General features: G+C 45.1%; 1 protein-coding gene across 1 annotated transcript; it reads right to left on the bottom strand.

Annotated features, from left to right (window-relative positions):
* Nucleotides 1-8,029: 8,029 nt before the first annotated feature.
* On the bottom strand, nucleotides 8,030-18,696 carry LOC306888895 (membrane-spanning 4-domains subfamily A member 4A-like). The gene is made up of 8 exons (XM_079447448.1): nucleotides 18,624-18,696; nucleotides 18,120-18,276; nucleotides 9,652-9,768; nucleotides 9,488-9,544; nucleotides 8,933-9,073; nucleotides 8,650-8,775; nucleotides 8,489-8,554; nucleotides 8,030-8,330 (listed from the first exon to the last, which is right to left on the bottom strand). Exons 2-7 carry the CDS (start codon nucleotides 18,273-18,275, stop codon nucleotides 8,492-8,494), a joined length of 660 nt encoding a protein of 219 aa, XP_079303574.1. The 5' UTR covers nucleotide 18,276; nucleotides 18,624-18,696; the 3' UTR covers nucleotides 8,030-8,330; nucleotides 8,489-8,491.
* Nucleotides 18,697-19,107: the final 411 nt, after the last annotated feature.

Raw genomic sequence — 19,107 nt, 5'->3', positions numbered from 1 at the left:
CTGTGGGGGCTTCCAGTTTAATGTCGTTCTGTCCTCATCTTGTTGTGTCCATAGGTGGAGTATCGGTGCCGTGCTTGGTTGATACCGGCTCGATGGTCTCCACCATTACGGAAAGCTGTTTTCAGCGACAATTTGCAACATGGGGACAGGAGCGACTTAAGTCATGTCAGTGGTTATAGCTTCGCGCTGCTAATGGTTTTGCCATTCCTTACATTGGCTACATAGAGCTGGATATTGAGCTCTGTGGCCAAGTCGTTTCCAATTGCGGGGTGCTTGTTGTTAAAGATCCTCCTGGTGGTTTGTGTGATCAGATTCCAGGGGTCCTTGGAATGAATGTTTTAAAACGATGCTACCAAGAACTCTTTAGTCAACATGGCCCTGCTCTCTTTAACTTGCCCGATGTGTCAAAAGCTCTGCATCTTTTATTTCAGGCGCTACAATACTGTAGTGTTAACACCGTAACTTGTATAAACCATGTGGGTAAAGTCCGTGTACGGGGTCGTAGGCTTTGCCGTATCCCAGGGGGCACGCTTAAGTTTGTTCCAGCAACTTGCTCCGATGAATTCTCAGCTGGAACTGTACTCTTTGAGCCTCCTGAATCCGGTTTGCCTGCTGGGCTATTGGCTTCTCCCGCAGTAGTTCAGGTGAGCCAAGGGACAGCTTATATACCTGTGGTTAATGTTGGCGTGACTGATGTAGTGCTCTATCCACGGTCCATTATGGGCACGTTGAGTTGTGTTTATGTGGTAAGTTTACCAACAGGTGTTACAGAGGTTCAGCCGGTTGTGGCTCTTGTGGGGGCGCAAAGCGCGGAAGTAGTACCTACTGTGCAGGAGCAGATGGAGGCCATGGACTTGTCAATTTTGTCGGAGGATGAGCAGAGTCTTGTAAAGTCTTTACTCCGTAGGTTTCAGGCAGTGTTCTAAACCCAGGAGGGGGATTTGGGTTGTACAAATTTGATTTCACATGATATTCCCTTGGTAGATGAGACTCCAATTCGACAGCGTTTCCGACGCATACCCCCATCGGAGTATGAAGTAGTTAAGGCCCACATAAATCAATTACTCGAAGCTGATATTATTCGAGAGAGCTGTAGTCCGTATGCTTCACCAATCGTACTGGTTAAAAAGAAAGATGGTGGCCTGCATCTGTGCGTTGACTACCGTCAACTCAATGCCAGAACTAGGAAAGATGCGTTTCCTTTGCCCCGAATAGATGAGTCCCTTGATTCCCTGAGTGGTGCTCTGTGTTTTTCGACTCTTGATTTGACCAGTGGGTATAACCAGGTCCCAGTCACAGAGAAGGATCGGTTTAAGACTGCTTTCTGTTCACCCTTTGGACTCTTTGAGTGGAACCGTATGCCATTTGGCTTATATTATGCGCCGGGCACCTTTCAAAGGTTGATGGAGAGGCTGTTCGGGGATCAGCAGTGTCAATCTTTGCTCTTATACCTGGATGATGTGGTAGTATTTTCCACTTCTGTAGTGCAACATCTGGAGCGTCTGGAGGTTGTTCTGAGTCGTTTAGAACGTGAAGGACTTAAGGTGTAGTTAAGCAAATGTGCGTTTTTCCAAAGAGAGGTGAAGTATTTGGGCCATGTTATATCGGCCGAAGGGGTATCAACAGACCCTTCAAAGATTGATGCGGTAGCTGATTGGCGGACTCCATCTAATGTGGCGGAGTTACGCTCATTTTGGGGCTTTGCCAGTTATTATCAGCGTTTTGTGGAGGGGTTTGCCAAATTGGCAGCCCCCCTACATAAGCTGGTCGCGGTGTGTACTGGTTCGAGACCCAGAGAGCGAGTGGATCAGGGGTTTTCGGGGGCTTGGACTGAGCAGTGTCAGGTGAGCTTTGAGGGTTTGAAGAACAGGTTGTCTACTTGCCCCGTCCTGGCATATGCAGACTTCTCCTGACCCTTTATCCTGGAGGTGGATGCAAGCCATAGTGGGCTTGGCGCTGTCCTCTCGCAAGAGCAGGAAGGTAAGGTGCGCCCTATTGCTTATGCCAGCCGCGGCCTCAGGCCCACTGAGCGCAACATGACTAACTATAGTTCCATGAAGTTGGAATTCGTGGCACTCAAGTGGGCCATGACCGAGAAGTTTAGGGAGTACCTGTTGGGTCAGAAGTGCATTGTTTATACAGACAACGATCCCCTTAGCCACCTGACATCTGCTAAGCTGGGGGCTACCGAGCAACGTTGGGCGGCCCAGTTGGCTGCCTTCGACTTTGAGGTTCGGTATCGGTCTGGGAGGAGCAACCGAAACGCTGATGCTCTTTCTAGGCAGAATTTGGGTTGTCAGGATATTCGGGAGAGTTTCCTACCAGGTTCCATAATCCCAGTCATGGTGAGGCAGGTAGCAGAGACAGAACCAGTAGTGCAGGTGAACCAAGCGGTAATCACAGCATTGCCCAGTTTTTCTCTTGAGGATTTGAGTTTGCTGCAAGAGGCGGATCCGGACATTCAGAAGGTTTTGGCATTTTGGGAACTGGGTTCATTTCCCACCTCAGCAGTGCACCAGAAGCTCCCCAAGTCTGTTCTGACATTGCTCCAGCAATGGGACCGTTTAAAAAACAATGGGGTCCTTTATCAAAGGGTGTTACGACCTGATGGGGGTGAGGAGGTGCTACAGTTGATTTTGCCTGCCGCGTTAAAACATGAGGTATTGACTGAGTTGCATCAACATCATGGACACCAGGGTATTGAACGCACTACTGAACTGGTGCGTCAGCGGTGTTACTGGCTGGGGATGTCTGCAGAAGTGGCACAGTGGTGTCGGGAATGCGAACGATGTCAGCTGGCTAAAGACAACCAACCAACGGCTAGGGGCTTTATGGGCCATGTTTTGGCTTCTAGGCCAAATGAGATCCTGGCTATTGATTTTACCCTGCTTGAGCCTTCTGGTTTTGGACATGAGAATGTGTTGGTGTTAACCGACGTGTTCAGTAAATTTACCCTGTCGGTCCCCACTAGAGATCAGCGGGCAGAGACTGTAGTACAGGTCTTAGTGGCCGAGTGGTTTTTCAGGTTCGGGGTTCCAGGTCGTATTCACTTCGACCAGGGCCGGAATTTTGAGTCTGCCCTTATGAAACAACTCTGTAACTTTTATGGGATTGAAAAATCTCGTACTACACCGTATCATCCAGCAGGCAACGGCCAGTGTGAACGGTTCAATCGAACCCTTCACAACCTTCTTCGTACTCTGCCGACCTCCCGTAAAAGGGACTGGGCATCTTGCCTTCCGCAGATGTTGCTCTGCTATAACACCACCCCTCTCCAGAGCACGGGTGAGTCTCCATATCTCCTGATGTTTGGTCAGGAGCCTAGACTCCCCGTTGATTTCCTGTTGGGTAGGGTCCAGGAATCTGGCGGGGGTGGGGTTCACGAGTGGATGGAAGAGCATCAAGCTAGGATACACGTGGCCTTTGAAGGGGCTACGAGGGCGTTTGAAGGCTGCTGCTGAACGCCGTAAGAAACTGCATGACCAACACGTTCGTGATGCACCACTGAGGGAGGGTCAGCTGATTTATCTCCGGGATCATAGCGTGAGAGGTCGTCATAAAATCCAGGACCTGTGGAGCTATAAATAGAGGCTCTGTGTATGCTGTTGCACCTATGGATGATCTGAGTAAGATCCGGCATGTTCATTGTTCGTCGATGAGGACGCTTATACAACGGAACAATCCCATATCAACCCCCCACCTGCCCATGTATGGTCCACGCGGTAGCCTAGGCAACTTATTTGGAAATGGGGGAGTCAGGATCAGAGAAAAGAAAGAAGAAGAAACTGCAAGATGATCATAATGGAATTATGCTTAGGGCACCAAAATGGCTTGCAGCGGCACTGCCGATCCCTGAGGTAATCCATAATTTACTTGCATTAGATTGGATGATTCCCCATTTAAATGCACAAACTGAAGTCTGTCTGATAAGTAAGATCTGAACCATTGTAGTGCCTGTCCCTGAATACCGGTATAATTGTGTAAGCGATCTAGAAGTATGTTATGGTCTACAGTATCGAACACAGCACTTAGGTCAGGCAGGACTAGGAGTGAGATGTTACCTTTATCTGATGCTATATCATAAACTTTATATTTCCTTGAAGCCTCATTCCATCGAATAGTAGAATGCACTTGTAACCTATAAAGCATTGCATTAAATTTAAAATCTTGCTTATTGCCTATAAAGCCCTACATGGTTTCTCACTACTTGAGTGAACTTCTCTTGTATTACAGTCCTTCACGTTCACTACGCTCTCAGGCGTACGGTCAGTTAATACCTAGAACCTAGAAATCGTGTAATCTGGAGAGGTGGGTCAGTAAGCAGTTCAAATCTTGCCATGACATTTTGACAGCTACATGTACATAAACAAAGTTACACAATCACACGCGCTCTGCCCAATTAAACTCAGAAACTTTCCCGTTTAAGAAGAATAAAATTGCCCCTTCTGCCTATTATAACTAAATCATTTATTTACACACATTTGATAGCCCCATTAATACGTTTATTACAGTTATGTTATATAATCAAATAAATTTTGTTATTGCTAAGCCTTACCTGGTGCAAAATACAGTGTATCACAGACCACATCGGTAAGGTTTCTGCTTTAACACTCTTTGGCCACCAGATGGTAATGTGAGCAAATTAAGCCCTAAGAAAGGAATCCTTTTATGACACAATTGGCTTAAAATCTTCAAAGCTTCAAGAGGTTTCATCTCGCCACCACTAGTTTTTTAATGAAGGCACTCGAGTACAGTTTTTATTTTATAAATTTTTAATATTAATCAGACATATCTTAAATTTGATCAACATAAAAATATATTGAGTTAGGAGACCTCTATAGAAGTGTCATGGTTAGAAATGTAACTGCCCACTACCTAACCAAAGACAACGCTTTTCTAACCAATGGTTACCACAAAACTAAAAAATATAACAAACTGTACAACACCTTAAATATAAAGGAACATTAAACACTAACAAGTGTTTTTTTTACTGAAAAATTCATAAAATATCACTTAATTAAGAAAATAACTCTCAAAATGCAGTTATACTCAAGGCATGATGTATAATGTAAGTCTTCTGCCCAATTGTAACTATTTTATGTTAACACAACACAACTCTGCCCAACATGAATGGATTCAGCTACCTTTCTATCGGTCTCTCGACTTTGTGTCGAGACTGACAGAATGGGGTTTGACTTGAGAACCAGTCATCTCCCACTCTTTGAAAAGGCCAATGAACTTGGCGAATGGGGTGGCATGCCAGACTCCGCCCCGAACATACGGATATAAAAGGGAAGATGCCCATTCATTCACCTTTTTGTTCTTCGGAACCTGCTGAGCTATCTTCGATTCTTCCTACTGGATCTAGGACGTAGAGCAGCGGAACTCATCCTGGCGTTTGCGATTCCCCTGGGCGTTTCAGTAGCTGGTCGGAGGTGTCTAAAAGAGCAATTTCTCCTGCAGCGTGCACATGTCACCAGGCATGTTTCGCCGCTGTAGTCTTGGGTGCGACCGCACCATCCTCGAGACAGACAGGCACGATAACTACCTCTCATGCTTCGACGTGCTAAAGTAGTGATTGGTAACGGTATTGCGGTCACGACTGGCCATGTTCATCATCATGGCTCAATTCTGCGCAGATGGGAGGCGTCGAGAGAGTCCGCTTTCCTGATGCACCCATCGCACAGCGTGGGCTGCTTGGGCATCGTAGAAGACTATCAAGTCTTTTGACGAAATAGCAGACGGAGGCCATACACCTCTCCGCCGTGACCCGGCCCCCACTCCAGTACCCCTTTCTCAGGTGGCCCCCCGCGGACGGTGGTTTCAACGGAGGATGTCAGCTCCCTGCGAGGAAACGGCTGGCATGAGCCACCCGGGTAGACCTAGAACATTGGGCGCTGCTCCGGCCCCTCGATCGATGTCGAGCTGCATGGGATGGTCCTTGCCACGTCCCGCATCAGGCCGGGCCCTTCTCAGGGCCTGGTGCCCACTTGGTCTCCAGGAGAGCTTCCTTCTCCCTGGTTGCCCACAGCATGCAACAGCCTCAATTTGACGTTGTGACATGCCACTTCCGCAACCCTCCGCACTCTCCACACGACGGTACATTTGACAGCGAAGACTTAAGGCAGGTAAGTCAGCAGACCCGCTCGCCCCCCCAGGGCCCTGACCCTGGCAGGACAGCTGTGCTACCACCACAGAACCACCCCCACTGGGCAATGAAGCAGATCTCCCCGCTAGTTCCTCCGTCATGATGTCTCGGGGCCTGGTCACAGCTCCCCAGCACGTCACGGTGCCTAGTTAGGATGATCCGTCTCGGCCTCGCGATGAGTTGCCAGGCACTCGCCCAAGTCATGGGACATTCTCTATCCTCAGAGGTCAGATCGCTCCCGTAATTCGGCTCGAGGTCGCCGCCCTTCTGTCCTGGTTCGGGTACGGTGTGCAACGGGCAGGGCAATCCAATTGCCTAAGATTGCGGACAACTTGCCTAGCAATGTAGAGGCCCCTGCCTCTCATTTGGCGCAAGCACATGCTGCAGACAGCATAGCTGCCCTAGCATATGTCAACCGTCAGGTGGCGTTCGTTCATGGCAGATGTCACAACTCGCCCGACACCTCCTCTGGAGTCAGCAGTGGGTGGTGTCCCTGCAGGCCATCCATATCCCAGACGACCTCGATCAAACAGCCGATGTGCTCTTTGCAGGTCGCTCCACGGAAGTTGGTCCCTCAGGAAAGAGCACTACCACTAGGCGATTGTCGCTATAAGTGGCGCCTCTTCTCGCCCTGCTGCGCTTCCTGCAGCACAACCCGACCCGATCAGCAGATTCCTAAGGGGCACACGGGGGGGCTTATCCCCCCTGTAGTTATCCGTACCCTCCTGGGACCTTAACCCTGTTGGAGCCCCTGGAGAACCCAGCCTTTCGCAAACCCGGCTTCTCCTGTTGGCGCTCCATCAGGAGGGTAGTGGATCAGCACACTCTCTCCGTGTCCAGCGGGTGACTAGAGTTGGGGTACCCCACGTGGGCTAGACCCCAGCCTGGCCACATGCCCAGAGTCCCCACCATCCCCGCACGGACTAGGTGGTGGGGAACCTGCAGGCTTTACCCCTGGGAGGAAGTCCCAACCCTTTCCCTGTCATGCCCAGTACGCGCCCTGCGCCTCTACTCGGACCGAACACAGAGCTCTCGCTCTGAGCTGCTCTTTGTCTCTTCCCAGTTCTCCTTTACGGTGTCAGGCTACTCGCCTCCAGAGTAGCAAGGCCACCGCCTGTACGGCCGGTAGTAAGAACCTCTCGTCGTGGTCACACAAATTGATGTCTTACTACACTACTGGATGGTTACGATTCGCAAGGATGTTCATTTGTGACTTGCCCAGTCGTTCTGCTGGAAATTGTGACGCGGCACAGCGCAGCACCGTGGCGTTTTCCAGGGTAACCCCATTCTGTCAGTCTTGACACAACGTCTAGAGACCGACAGAAAGGGAAAATCTTGGTTACGTATGTAACCTCAGTTCCCTGATGGAGGGAACGAGATGTTGTGTCCATCATGCCACGAGCGCTGTGCCGGCACGCTGCAGCGAACAAGAGTTTCTCAGCCCAAAAAGGTGAATGAATGGGCACGCCATCTTTTATACCCGTATTTACGGGGCGGAGTCATACGCCAAGTTCCTTGGCCTTTTCAATGAGTCGGAGATGACTGGTTCTCAAGTCAAACCCCATTCTGTCAGTCTCGACACAACATCTCGTTCCCTCCATCCCCTATGAGAAAAATCTTTACAATCACATGAGAACTTCTGTTTTCATCCACAAGCTATTTTACAAAAGAGTTACAAGCTATGAAATATCATCGATAATGAATGCCATGGGCCACAAAGAGATTACAAGCATCAACATGATTTCATTGTTGAAAAGCTCATGTAAGGACTTCAAAATATTTTCAAGGCATAAGATGTATCATGGAACACAGTAAAGAGCAGAATAGCACCAAAATAACATTATCAAATGCAATGCAAAAAACATAAACTTGACAATAGCTAAATGGACACATGCTGCACTTTAATGGAAAGAAAACCAACACATTTATTGTGGTAATTCACCAAAAACACTGAGAAACACTTCTTATTTAAACAAACGAAATAGTTGTTGTTGTTATGAAAAGTAGGTCTATAATAGAACATTAGTAGAGACAAAAAAATTTCAAGGTTAAAAAAGTATGAAAAAGCATTTGACTTGGCTAAATGAAGATTTAGTAAACATAATATATATGAATACACTATATGAAATGAAGTCTTTGCCAATTTTGGACCATGGAGTCCCATCCCTGTGACTCTGGGTGTCTGTGGAATGATGGATGTAAATCATTACTTTGTACACAAAAATCAGCATTAGCACATTTAATTCCATTAAGACAAGCACATGTACACAACATTTTTTAATCCTGTTTCAGAAAAGTCCTCTGTTCCTGCTTACCACTATGTTACCTGAAGTTCTTTACCTTCTAGTTTCTCATTGGCAGTTGTGGTTTGTTTATTGAAGAGATTTCTTCTTCTGTAACCCTTGACTTCAACAGAAATATTCAAGTATTAGACTATAGCTTGTTAGGATCAAACTGCCTACCACTCTGCATATGCTGTATTACACAACCAAATGATCTACCTGGTTTAGTGAAATATTGACCATTGAAGAGGATGTGTCGCACGTGGCTTTGCAGGCAAAAGCTGAGATGCAAACAGAGACGATAAACTGAAGGATGGAGAACACCAGGAATATTCCAGTGGTCCCCTAACCATGAACCAACAAAAGATTCAGCATTACTTATGAGCATTTTTTGTATTCAACTTCTTTAAGAAAATCTACTTGATTTTTTTCTCTAATGTAAATAATGCAATTTAAACAAATCCTTACAAAATGATCCAAATATTAAAAGCAAAAATATTACCATTATATAAACACAGGATCCCTTATCTCCGTAATGATACATGCAGAGAGAATTTCTAAATGCTAATTGTATGGACATCAGAATAATTTCTAGCCCTGCAGTTATGGCGCTGAACACATTCATTCCAAGCGAGGCTTTTACCTACAGAGAGACATGTTTTTTAAGAAAATTGGTGCCACACACTGATACCATTCATGTAAACATTTCAGTCAAAAAATATGTAAAATGAGACAGATTACTTTTGTAAAAAGGTAAAAAGGTTTATGCTCACAGATAAAAAATAGCTAAACACTCACAGATAAAATGTGTGGTAAAATATTTAAAATAAATAGCATAGGCTTGTATCTTATTCCCTGCGTGATTTAGGGAAAATCTTATTAATACTTTGATCACAGGTTTCTTTTTGCCACCGTCCACTAATCTAAAGCTGTAACAATGAGATTAAAACTTTGCTAAATGTTTACATTTTAATATTATTTAAAACAAAAATATTAGTGACTTAATTAATTATATGTAAATTCATCTGAAAACAACCACAGAAAGTACAGTACACACCACACAGAAATTGAGTTTATTTTCTGCAGCAACAGACAAAGATCCAGCACTGATGTACTAAGAAAAAACATAGGAAATATTAAACAATAATAATGCCAATTATATTGAGAGCAATAAAGAAAAAAGTGATAAAGCAAAAACAGAAGCAATAAAATCAAACTTACAATGAGGGATCCCCAGTAGGTTATGCCAGTGTCGATAGTTATTTGAGGATGTCTGACATTAATGGAGAGCACAATACCAAACAGGAAAATCATAATTCCAGTCAGAATCTGCACAATCTATAAGAGTCAGATAAAGGTCAAAGATTTTAGTAGGCACATTTTTGTTATAAAATGACTTAACATATATGTGAAATTCATATATGTATTTTGCATAAAACTTGGTTCATAATGTATATTAACAAAATACAGATGTATTTACAGCATCTAAACACATGTACTGAGGACAAAAGAAACAATAATTATTGACATATGAGCAACTTTACAGATTTACATGAATCTTTATGCATATATAATAATTGCGGCATTAACAGTTATTTTATTATATTGTTTCTATTTGTTACATCAATGGCATTATGTTTTAAATTCTATTTATAAAGTTTACTCATTTACTTATTATGGTTCCGTGTGATTCTGCTGCCAACTTGTTTAAACTCTTAAAATGAATAACATTTATGTTTATTTAGATATTTATCTGAACTTATAGAAATAATAATACATAAATAAGGCCTATATTTGAAAAAAATCCACAATAAACAGTCTTGATATTGTATGAGTGACCCACTGAGGTGGGTTACTCTTATAATAAAGTGGAATGAGTCTTTGGATAAGATAGTTTCTTTAAATATTTGTCCTTCGAATGAGACATCAAACCATGGTCATGAATTTCTGTGGTCATTAAAAATCTCAGGATGTCTTTGAATAAGAGAAGCCAAATTCGAACTTTCGTCCTCAATACATCATGGCATCCTAATCATCCCCATATGTACCTATTGGCTTAGTCACTCTGTCTCCTCTCTACCAATAAGCTGGTGTGTGGTGGGCGTTCTGGTGCAACATGGCTGCCACGGAACGAGTACTGCATAGCAGGACACTATGGGAAAACTCCTTTTTCTCAGATGACTGAAGCTTTTTTCAATAGCGCAGTGAAACTGCACGGCAATTGGTTTGTGAATAGACAGGAGGGGCTCACAGAGAGCGCTTGTAGGTCGCCCACACGCTTTACCGATGCTAGAGCTAGAAGCAGAGCGGTTTTAAGCGTTAAGGAACGGAGGTCCACAGACTGCAGAGGCTTGAATGAAGAACCCTTCAGAGCTCTCAAGACCGTGGGCAGATCCCATGTGGGGATGGAAGCTGAAATGGCTGTCACATAGACCTTGAGCATGGTAGGGGAATGGCCCTTATCCAGCAAATCTTATAAGAAAGAAAGTATTAACGATATGTCACAGAATACCGGGTCTGCGCCAGGGGCTGTACACCAGGCGGAGAAGACGGACAATTTGAGGGTATAGAGCCATCTAGTAGACAGAGCTCTAGCCTGAGATGTCGTGTTCACAACACTCGGGGAGGCAAAAGGTGCAAAGCCTACAGTGCTGGCTGGGGGTGCCAGATCTAGTTGCTTGCCTGAGAGAGGAGGTCCTGTCCCAGGGGAATTGGCCACAGGGCTGCTACGAGTAGTTGAGACAGTTCCGCATAGAGGTCTTCTCGGGTCCGAAGATCTTTACCTGACCTGAAATGACCCGCAATCACTTTTTACCGGAACCCGAGACAGACCCGATAACAGTTTTTAGTTTAAAGCCCTGACCCGAGACAAACCCGATAACGTTAGACCCGAGTCCGACCCATCGTATATTTTTTTCAAACCCGACTAGACCTGAATGTTAACCGACGTTTATTAATGAAATTGATATGGCAATGAAAACGTTGATCCTCTTGTTTTGCTCTGGCAAATTGCGCAAACTCAGGCTAAATGGGTTGTTCAGGTTGTTTTAGCTGAATCAAATCTAAATAAGTAGGTATGACGACATGGCAACCACTCGCGGCGAACATTCTGTCTCAACAATGTGTTCCAAACTGCGTAGTACTGAAATGTGCGCGTTTTTTAATATCTACTTCTGGCCACCTGGTGGGAGTATGTTTTTCCTGAATAGGATGGTAACTACATTGAGTGGCCGGTTGGGCCAGTTGTGGGCCAAAGCGTCCCTGTCCTTCAAAAAATAAGTTGGGTAATGAGTATTGTCTTCTGAGGCAAAAAGGTTGACCTCTGCCTTGCCAAAGATATCCCAGATTTGCTGAACCGACCTGGGGTGGAGCGTCCATTCCTCTGAAGGGACATTGCTCCGAGATAACATATCTGCTCCCTGGTTCAGTCTTGTGTTGGAAACACTTCAAGAGAGCTGATCTAGACGTTTGATTTGATTTGTGGGTCCGTTCCATCCTGTTGCTTAAAGTCCCCTAGACGCTGCACTGGCTCAACAACTTAATGCATGCTCACCATAGTTGTATTAAATATCATGGACGGGCTTCCATTGTGGCACCACCCCCCGCTACCCCTGTAATCTGATTGGCCACCCCGTGCGTTCCCCAATGGTCATTGACTCGGGGTAATGTCAATCATTGCGCTTAAGCGCTTTACCGAAGCTGCACGTAAAAACGGAAGATAAATCTGTAACCTTGTGATTAGACTGTGTTAAGATCTAATGAAGGCTTTTATTTTGGAAAAAAGACAGAGGAAGTGACTCCGCACTTCGCTAATCAACTCGTAACTTCACCAGTCACAGACTTTTTGCAACGTGATGCTCCTATCTGGAACGAGTTAAGGTAAGAACAGAACTCTACAGGTTCTTTAAGACTGTCTATTTGGGTATAATTTGATTAAATTTGCATGGGAAACTGTTCTTGTGTGTTTACTCTTTAGTTAGCTCTCCATCTGGATAAACGTAAAAAACTCTCCACCGTTTCATTGACGGTAGCATTAGCAATTACTAATTGCATACAACAGATGCTAATTGCATATTAGCATCCGTTGTATGTTTCGCTTTTTGTGACATGAATTAACAGTCTGCAACAGAGTATCATAGCATTGTTGCCACTGTGATATCGGTACAGTACAAATAACATGTTGCTATTTATTGTGTTTGTGGACATGTTATGAATGTGGAGCCAGTGCCCACGAGGAGGCCACACCCCTGGTGGAGTGCTCAGTCACTACGAGTGGACACTGGAGATCTTGGGATCGGTAAGCTGTGGCGACGGCGTCCACGATCAAGTGCACCAACCTCTGTTTGGAGACAGTCCTCCCCTTGTGCTGACCTCCAAAACAGGCCCGCCAGGACCACATTGAGGTCCCAAGAGGGTACGGCGCACGGGCGAGGTGGATTCAACCTTCTCAGCAATGACCAGGTCGTGTTGTCCCAGAGATTTCCCACTGACTGCTTCGTGATGAGCAGCAATGGGGGCTACATACACTTTCAGCGTGGAAGGAGAGAGATCTTGAGTCTAGTTTGCAGGAAGGACAACTCGCTCCTGTTCGAGCATCTCCGTGGGTCTTTTCCCCGAGAAGAACACCAGGACGAGAAGAGGCACCACTAAATGGCGTATAGCCGCCTCGTGGCCAGGGCCCTAGCCTGCATGATGGTCTCCATCATCGCTGGGGGTAGACCACTCAGTATCTCCTCGTCCCGTCCAGGAGCCAGACATGGAGGTTCTAGAGGTCTAGTCTTTGATGCCACAACGTGCCCTTCCCCTACGAAAGAAGGTCCCTCGTCAGGGGAATCGGCCAGGGGGGAGTTGTCGTCAGAAGCATTAGCTCTGAGAACCAAGTCTGGCTGGGCCAATTAGGCGTAGCTAGTAACACTTGATGCTCCTCTTCCCTGACCTTGCACAAGACCTGTGCAATGAGGTTCACTGGGGGGAAGGCATACTTCCGCTTGTCCCGCGGCCAGCTGTGCACCAAGGCATCCATGACGAGGGGGCCTCGGACAGGGAGTACCAAAGCAGGCAATGGGTGGTGTCCAGGGAGACGAACAGGTCCACCTGTGCCTGCCCGAACTGCACCCAAATTAGCTGAACTACGGCGTTGATTGACGACAGAGCAAGCCGACAGTCTGGCTCAGGTCGCTCGGGATGTGTGTGGCTAACAGGGACTTTGTCACCTGCTGACTCCACAGGAGGAGGCGTCGGGCGAGTTGTGATAACTGCTGCGAGTGGATACCACCCTGATGGTTGATATACGCCACGGCAGTCGTGCTGTCCAACCGGATCAGCACGTGCTTGTCCTGCACGAGGGGTTGTAACCTCCTCAGTGGAAGTAGCACCACCAACAACTCTAGGCGATTGATATGCCAATGTAGGCGGGGGTACGTCCACAGACCCGACCCTGCGTGCCCGTTGCACACAGCACCACAACCCTGCAGGGAGGCGTCCGTTGTCACCATGACGCGCCTCGATACCCTCCCAAAAGGGAACCCTGTCCGTAAAAAGGTTATCGAAGACCAGGAGGTTAGGGTGTGCCGGCAGAAGGGCGTGATGGCGACCATGGCTGTCATGGAAACAGAATCGAGTTCCATTCCAAGAAAGAGGATGCTCTGCATGGGGGAGAGCTTGCTCTTCTCTCGGTTGACCTGCAACCCCAGACGGTCTAGGTGCCGGAGCGACCTTCGTAAAGACTCGTGGGGACAGGGACAGACCGAATGGGAGGACGCGGTACTGATATGCCCATCCCATAAACACAAACCGCAGGAATGGTTGGTGACGAAGGAGGATCGACACATGGAAGTACGCGTCCTTCAGGTCGATCGCCATGAACCAATCCTGACGCCTGACGGACGTCAGGATGCGCCTCTGCGTTAGAAACCTGAATGGCATCTTATATAAGTGCTTGTTCAAGGTACGCAGGTCCAAGATGGGGCGAAGCCCCCCCCTCTTCTTGGGGACAATGAAGTACGGGTTGTAAAACCCGGAGCACATCACGGCCAGAGGGACAAGCTCGATCTCGCCCTTCGCCAGAAGGGTAGCGATCTCGGCCCGAAGCACGGGAGCATTGACGCCTCTGACTGAGGTGAAGAGGATGCCTGGAAACTTGGTAGCACTTGGCGAACTGAATCGAGTAGCCGAGACGGATCATTCTCTCCAGCCACCATGCCGGTCTGAGAAGAGCCAACCAGGCTCCCAGGGACCGAGACAGGGGACCAGAGGTTCGATCTGCTTCATCATCCCCACAGGGGGTGGTTCGATGGCTGGCAGTACAGCTCCCTTCGCCTGAAAAGGGCCTGGCTGGTGTTGCTGGGACAAGAAAGCAGACCTGGGGCATATCGACATAGCCCTTAGCTGCCCCGTCATCGAGGGAAGTGAGAGCGACCGAGCTAGTCTGACGTGCACGCGCCGAGAAGGGAGCATTCCAGGTCCGACTAAAATGGCACCCGGGCCGACCGTGGCATAGAGTCGCGGCCGGTCCCGATAAACCACGTATCCAGCCGCGAGCGTTGGGGGAGGGGCGGTGCACTGCGGCGGCCCGGGAAAGGATGGTTGACATCTCGACGTCCGCTTCTTCCTGAGCTCTAAGGAATCGTCGGGGTCAGATGCCAAGAGGTCGCCCTCCGATGCTGCGAGCGACATCTCATCGTCGTCACGCCCCGTGTCCGAGTGCGTGACTGAGGAGCAAAGCGGTGTACCGCCCTTTTATGGAATGGTCATACGAGCGAAGCGTGGCGTGAATGGTCCGCCATCCAATTGCTGACGGATTAAGGCTCACGGTAATCCCCGTATCACCCATGTTGCTCACCAATGCGGTCGGCAGGGCTGACGCAGCTGCTGCAGCAGGACAGGAAGCAATCGAGGTGGTGGCTGATTCTCGAAAGAACCCAGCCACTCGTGACCGCAAGAGCACAGCGGGAAATGCCGCGCTGAATGGAAATTACTCTTTTAAAAGAGAGAACTCTGGATTATTGCCGAGACGCCCAGGGGAAGTCACTGGAGAAGGGACAGTCGTAAGACCAGCAACAGTAGGAAGAATGCGATGTCGTCAGCATAAGGATGCGAAGGCTCCGAAGAACAAAAGGTGAATGAATGCAGCACGCCGGCTCCCTTTTATACCCAGATGTCCGGGGCGGAGACTGGCATGCTAATTTAATTCGCCAATCTCAAATCAAACCCCATTCTGTCAAAACAACGTCGAGAAACAGACAAAAAGGGAACTGATTACTATACAGAACACTGCTATGTTCACTGTACAGAGCTAGAAGCACTAACTTCTTGCTAGCTTTGTACAGCAAACATGCTAGTGTTCTGTTTGTTACCACTTGGTAAGAGTACAACCAGCAGATTTAATGTGGCCAGGAAAAGCAAGATGAAAACAAACCTTGTGTAACTGTACAATATAAATTTAAGTGATCGGCAATATGGACGATCAGTGGCAGCTTTCATTTTTGTTCCTTTTGGGCTGCCCCCCAGATAAATTGTTGTTACCCCCTGTGGCCCCCACCAGAAAATTCTCTGGACCCGCCCTTGTTAAATATGGGCAGAAAGTGAGTTGAAAATATCAACAGATTAAGTCAATTTACCTTCTAGAGCCTTCTATGCTACATGTGTATTATTTTAAAACAGACATGTACGAAGAAGAAGAATTGTATGCCTATAGGCTACATGCAGTCAGAGTTGACAGACTCATGTCTATACACTCACCTAAAAGATTATTAGGAACACCTGTTCAATTTCTCATTAATTTAATTATCTAATCAACCAATCAAATGGCAGTTGCTTCAATGCATTTAGGGGTGTAGTCCTGGTCAAACTGAATATCAGAATGGGGAAGAAAGGATTTAAGCAATTTTGAGCGTGGCATGGTTGTAGGTGCCAGACGGGCCGGTCTGAGTATTTCACAATCTGCTCAATTACTGGGATTTTTACGCACAACCATTTCTAGGGTTTACAAAGAATGGTGTGAAAAGGGAAAAACATCCAGTATGCGGCAGTCCTGTGGGCGAAAGTGCCTTGTTGATACACTTCTATGTTTCAGAAATCCTTCTAATAATTATAAATATTATATTATAAAAATATGTCTTAACCATATTGCTCGTGGTCAGCTGTGGCCTGGTTGTTAGAGAGTTGGGCTTGTGATCAGAAGGTTGCCCGTTCAAATGTCAGTGCCAGCAGGTCATGACTGAAGTGCCCTTGAGCAAGGCACCTTAACCCTGATGGCTCTGCAGTAATCTGCCACTGTAGAAAAACTACTTGTAAGTGGCTTTGGATAAAAGCGTGAATAAAGCAAATGAATAAATGTAGATGCAGGAAATGTTGCTTTTAATGTATATCCTGACATCCAGTAAAGACATTAGTTTGTTTTCAAATAGAACATTTTCATGAATTTGTAATGTGAACAATAGTTGTAATTTAACTTGAATGTGAAAGGGCTCTTTTATACTTGTACTTTAATTTGGTTTGTTATAACTTATAACAGTATCCGTGTTACAGGGTGCTGTTAGTTTTGAGCGACACGTTATTTGAAAATAAAGAACAAAAATAAGCTGATAAAAGTTATTTGAAAATAACAACCCTTGTGAATGTCACGACTGGCCAATCAGAATCAACAATTCAAAATAGCCGTGTAATAAAAGGTTTAGCTCTTTCATTGCGGCGTCTCGCTTGTCAAATACGTTACTGTTTTAAAGCTTCACGCACGCAGCACGCGTTTCATTTATTTTAAACTTGAGTAAAAGTTTTATTGTGATCGCTTGCGAATTAAAGTTTGTTTGACTTTAAAACTGGCCGTATGCAGCGATTGAAGTTAAAGAATGCGCCAGGTGATGAATGCTGAATTCGCCGGAGGGAGAGAGAGCGCAAATAAATTGTATTTTTACTATGATCAATCCACGGGTCATTTGCGTTCCGATCCGTGGATCCGTTTAACCATTATATAAAATGTGTTGGATTTGTATTATCTGAGCATTCCGACTTTCGTTAACGTGAATGAGGGCAAATGTCTCAATCGACAGCTCAGGCAGCATTTAAGTGTCACCAAAATGTGCTGACTGAGCCGTGGATTGAGACATTTGCCCTGGTAGGTTTCGGTACCCAACCCTACTCAGGTTGTTCCAAGTCTGTATATATTTCTTTATATGTTCCGATGAACAAATAGAAGGATTTTTGGAAGAATGTTAGCAATTTTCAGTTCTCGGACATCAGACGAAATAAAAATATTTTATATTTTTCTGTTGAACACAAAATTAGATATTATGAAGAATTTAGGAAAACAAACAGTTCTGGGGCACCTTTGACTACAATAAAATTTTTCCCACTATGGTAGTCAATGAAGGCCCGGAACTGTTATTCCAAATGTCTTTCTCTGTGTTCATCAGAACAAAGTCATTTATACAGCTGAAATTATAGGTGAGCAAATGATAACAGAATTTTCATTTTTGATTGTACTATGCCTTTAAATGAATCTCTTTACATTTAAATACAACAAACAGGCATATTTTTTGGGTGGCTATACCATTATGTTCCTAATTTTGTAAAGTCGCTTTTAAAGCGTCTGCTAAATGACTACAGTAAATGTATATGTTTACCCATTTCAAATGAATACAGTATGTGACCAAATAAATAAGAGATTTTTAATGTAGAGAAACACTTACCCCCAAAGACTTTGGTTGTACTTTAAGAAAATATTTGAGAACAACATTTTGATACTGTCCTGGCTTTTTTTGTCCTTCAGCACTGTCTTGAATCACCTGTGGATTTATCTGAATAACAACTGTAGCTTTGTCAGTTGAGACGACCTGGGTGGACATTCTAGAAAAATATTTTTTTTATTGAGCATTTATTTGAGAAATGACGATGTACATTTTTTTGTTATAACACAGACCTAACAAACAATGTTTCTTATTCTAATTTTCAACATGTGCTTCGTTCTGATTATGAAAACAGTTTCTCATAAGAAACTAAACATTTACATATTGAAATAACAAAATAATCCAAAACTATACTTGCATTGTGGTAACTTCAACAATGTCCAATGCGAAAAGTCATAATTATTGTGAAAAGATGAGATCTTAATAATTAATGTAACAAATATATAAATACAGATTACATTTTTGATTGAAAACATGTAAATGTCATTGGTGTAAAAAATATTTTACCTGACGATTTATCGATGTTGCCCGTTAGTGGTTGTCAACTACTGGTTGGTATCTATTTTTCAAATCTGTATGTGGTGAAAACCAATAAGGAGGAGCTTAGAAATGATTTATGTTGACTTTGTGTGTTCTACTTTAAATCTAGTAAAAGTAGTTTTAGATTAGATTAGATTCAACTTTATTGTCATTACACATATACAAGTACAGTGTAAAGAAATGTAGTTTAGGTCTAACCAGAAGTGCCATTAGCAAGTGCGGGATATACAGAGAATAAATACAGAATACAATATTAAGAAAATACTATTCAGTAGGTATGTTCTATGAAAATATGACAGTAGGTATGTATTATGAACAATATACAGATGGCTATATACTATGAACATCTTGTACAGGTGGCTATGAACAGATAATAAACAAAGTTTATATTAAACAAATAAACGTGGTGGCCTAAATTATATTTCAATGCCATAACGGGTCAAAATAGAAT

The sequence above is a fragment of the Barbatula barbatula genome, assembly GCF_947034865.1.
Source record: "Barbatula barbatula genome assembly, chromosome: 2".
NCBI classification, from domain to species: Eukaryota; Metazoa; Chordata; class Actinopteri; order Cypriniformes; family Nemacheilidae; genus Barbatula; species Barbatula barbatula.
This window is presented reverse-complemented; position numbering and strand designations above follow the sequence as displayed.